The sequence below is a fragment of the Sinocyclocheilus anshuiensis genome, unplaced genomic scaffold (genome assembly GCF_001515605.1).
Source record: "Sinocyclocheilus anshuiensis isolate Anshui unplaced genomic scaffold, SAMN03320099.WGS_v1.1 scaffold708, whole genome shotgun sequence".
Lineage (NCBI taxonomy): Eukaryota > Metazoa > Chordata > Actinopteri > Cypriniformes > Cyprinidae > Sinocyclocheilus > Sinocyclocheilus anshuiensis.
In genome coordinates, this window is record NW_015555881.1 from 454,160 (window position 1) to 458,044 (window position 3,885).

General features: G+C 34.6%; 1 protein-coding gene across 1 annotated transcript in view; it reads right to left on the reverse strand.

The window, feature by feature from the left end:
• fnbp1b (formin binding protein 1b) overlaps positions 1 to 3,885 on the reverse strand; it is a 58,289-nt gene that overhangs the window by 26,440 nt on the left and 27,964 nt on the right. The window contains exons 5-6 of the mRNA XM_016470101.1: positions 1,946 to 2,008; positions 420 to 524 (exon numbers count right to left, since the gene is read on the reverse strand). Of these exons, the coding sequence (XP_016325587.1) occupies positions 420 to 524; positions 1,946 to 2,008 (168 nt within the window). The remainder of the gene's footprint in view (positions 1 to 419; positions 525 to 1,945; positions 2,009 to 3,885) is intronic.

Here is a 3,885-nt window from a genome sequence, read left to right on the forward strand (position 1 = left end):
AGATAGATAGATAGATAGATAGAAATAGTCAGATGATAGATAGATAGATAGAAAGAGTCAGATGATAGATAGATAGATAGAAAGAGTAGATAGATAGATAGATAGATAGATAGATAGAAACAGACAGACAGATAGATAGATAGAAACAGACAGATAGATAGATAGATAGGTAGATAGATAGATAGATCGATAGAAAACAGAGAGACAGACAGATAGACAGACAGACAGACAGACAGACAGACAGACAGACAGATAGATAGATAGATAGATAGATAGATAGAACTGACTTGTGGTTTCTACATAATTATATCATAATTTCTGTCTTATTACTGTTAAAATCAGCTTCCCAGTGGAGAAACTGGTGTTTTTTTTCTTCAGGAATCCTGGATGAAGTACGATTCCTTATCAGACGGTCTTACCTTCTCCACGTCTGCTTTCGTCACATTGATGTCTGCGTCCAGCTTCTCAAAGTACTGCTGGGCTCGATCCGCTTCTTTACAATCCCGCTCAAACTTCCGCTTACACTGCACACACACACACACACGTGTTAAACCATGGCAGAACACACTGCTTTAGATTCATGTACTTACAGATGTTCAGATGCAGAACACTCACATTGTAATTAGCACACTCACACACTCAGCCCACCGAACAGATGTGTGAACTGCAGTATAATAAACGTTCATCCATTATCAAATTGTTTATTCTTCATCTCGCTCTCGCACTCATTTATTTGAAGGGACAATCAACATTTGTGTCCGCACTGACCATTGACCGATCACGCAAACACACACACAATGAACTCATTCTTACACACGGACACACACAGGCAGTGCTCTCTTGTTCTCTCACACATACACACTGAATCAACAAACAGCCAGAAGACTCTGCTAACAATGACACAATCCATCTCAAACACCACACACTCTGAGACAGTGGGCGTACAGAGGAATGTCGTGATATATCCTGTCTGCTTCAGTGTGTGTGTGAGACGTCCCTCTGATCACACACATATACACACACACACACAGTATCTAATGGACTAAGGGGTTATCTTAGCCTTTTGGACATTTACTATGGTAATACCATGGTATACTTTGAAGTAAGTGAATATGGCATTCATCCAGTAGCATGGTATACAGCTACACTCTCAGAAAAAAGGTACAAAAGCGGTCACTGGGGCAGTACCTTTTCAAAATGTACACCTTTGTACCTTATTTACCCCTAAAAGGTGCATATTAGTACCTTAAAAGGTATTAATACCTCAAATATGAATAATAATATTACAATATTTTAATTTCAAAATTATTTAATTTGACTATAATATTTCAATTGTATTAAAATAATTCAATTTTAAAATTAATTATTCAAACTTTAATATTTTAATAATTGAATATGCATTAAAATGTTGTATTGAATAATAAAAGTTAATTATTTTTTAAAAACACAAAAATAAATAAAATACTAATATTATAATATTTGAATCATTGTAACATTTTAATAATTTAATTTGTATTAAAATGTTGTACAGAATCATGAAAGTTTAACGAAATGTTAAAAAATGTAAAAAATAAATAACACAAAATTCAAATTAATTATTCAATTGAATTTGAATATTTTATTCATTTAATTTGTATTAAAATGTTGCATTGAATAATGCAAGTTTAATAAATACATAAATTAAATTAATCTTAAAAATACTGTTTTAAGTTAATAAATAATTTTAAATAATTTAAATATGTTAATATAATTTTAATATTTTCATCATTTAATCTGTATTACAATAATGTGTTGAATAATGCAAAATAAAAGCCTTATCACTAGTGCTCCCAGAATTTTGGAGACCACTGTATATCAAAGTACCATAGTATTATATAAAATTGTGATTCCAGTGCGCATTTATTATAAAGATTATTGATTGATCATTGATCTTGACTAAACTCACCGATTCCAGCTGTTTCCAACTGGCTTCGACCTGTTGCTGTGCCTTCCGTCCATCATGGAAATGCTGTGAGAGAGAAAGATGAAGAAATGTATCTCTAATTTTTTAATATCCATCATAGTTTTACATACATTTCATAGTTTAGGGAAATTCGTCACATTACTGTCAAGAAGGAACAATTGAACATTGAGGAGCTCTCATTTGCAGTTAACTAAGATAGAAATATTTGAAAAACACAATCAGGATTATCTGTTTGTATGTGAGCCTGAACCTGAGAGGAAGTGTGTGTGTGTGTTTGCATGTGTGTGAGCTGCCAGGACTCTAATTTTTTAATATCCATCATAGTTTTACATACATTTCATAGTCATAGTAGGGAAATTCGTCACATTACTGTCAAGAAGGAATAATTGAACATTGAGCTCTCATTTGCAGTTAACTAAGATAGAAATATTTGAAAAACACTGAAAGAATCATATATATTAAAACACTTATATTTCTGAATCTCACACAGGTGCCACCCAACACAAACTCAGAGCCAAAATGTTTTCACAAAGTCTAAGTTAGGATCTATGTATCACGAGTTACGCGGTAAAAACCCGCTGTTTCTCTGTGGTGACTGAACCGGAATCAGTGAAACGTGTTTAGACCGGACAGAAGGACTGACAGTGAGAAAATTAGTGAATGACTGAAAGAGTGTGAATGTGTTTAGTATTCATCGCTGAGTTTCTGGGCTGAATAAGGAATGCAAGCATGCGGCGTGTGAATAAAACCCTATAGAGCACAAAGCATTATGGGTACAAAACCACACAGTCAGCCGATGCTGAAGATGTCCAGTTGTGTCTAGCATAGCGATCGAGACTTTTAAAGGGGTCATATGATGCGATTTCAAGTTTTCCTTTCCAATCAGGATTATCTGTTTGTATGTGAGCCTGAACCTGAGAGGAAGTGTGTGTGTGTGTTTGCATGTGTGTGAGCTGCCAGGAAGCCATATTGCCGTGTTCTGTGTGTATCCTGTGTGTGTGTCGTCACACTCCAGGCCGTCTGTGTGTTTCTCTCGACGGCTCCTCTTGGCCTGAGCACTCCAGGAAAGTGTTCGTTTGGCCAATGCTCAAATATCTCCCACACAAAGAGCTCAGTGTGCCACACAGATAAAGAGCTGCTTCTCATGCAGGTCTGAGATCAGCTGAAGACGCCCGTGTGAGCCAACATTCAGAGCTTTAATGACACGTGACAGCTTATAATCACTTATAGGGCGTTACTGTAAATGTGATTTTTGCTTGTCTAAATTATTTTCTGTCCACAGACTGAACCCGGAACATTCCTTATTAATTCCTGTAACATTAATGCTTGTGATAACTTCCAGTCCAGTCTCAGCTGCTGTCTAGTCTTGTCTGTAAAGCACACAGACACCTGTAGTGAATGTCAGACGGTCAGATCTGTCTTAATGACACAGATTAGACTCAATATCCTGTTTGCTACACAGAGTCAGACAGCATCAAACATCAGCAGACCGTTCATCTCAGTGCAGTCACTCAAGACAAACATCTCACTGTCCTTCCACTTGGTTGAATGTATTTGACTGTATTTGAATAGCAGAGTGTATATGGATCCTAAGTGGTTCTCTTTTAACGGTGAAAAAGGTCAAATACTTTCCAGATAAATGTGCAAGTCATGTGGTGTTTGACTTCCTAAAGAGTGTAAATACTACGGTTCTGCGACACTTTCGAAACACTGATCTGTTTGAAAACATTTAGAACATTCCTAATATATATAATTTTAGGAATATATATATTTTTTTATTATTTTCTTTCTTTTATATCTAAATAAATACAAATATATAAATATATTTATATAAATATCTAAATAAATATAAATACTACATAATATAATAATTTTATTATTAATAATAAACATTAAATAAATATTTTAAATATTTTACATTT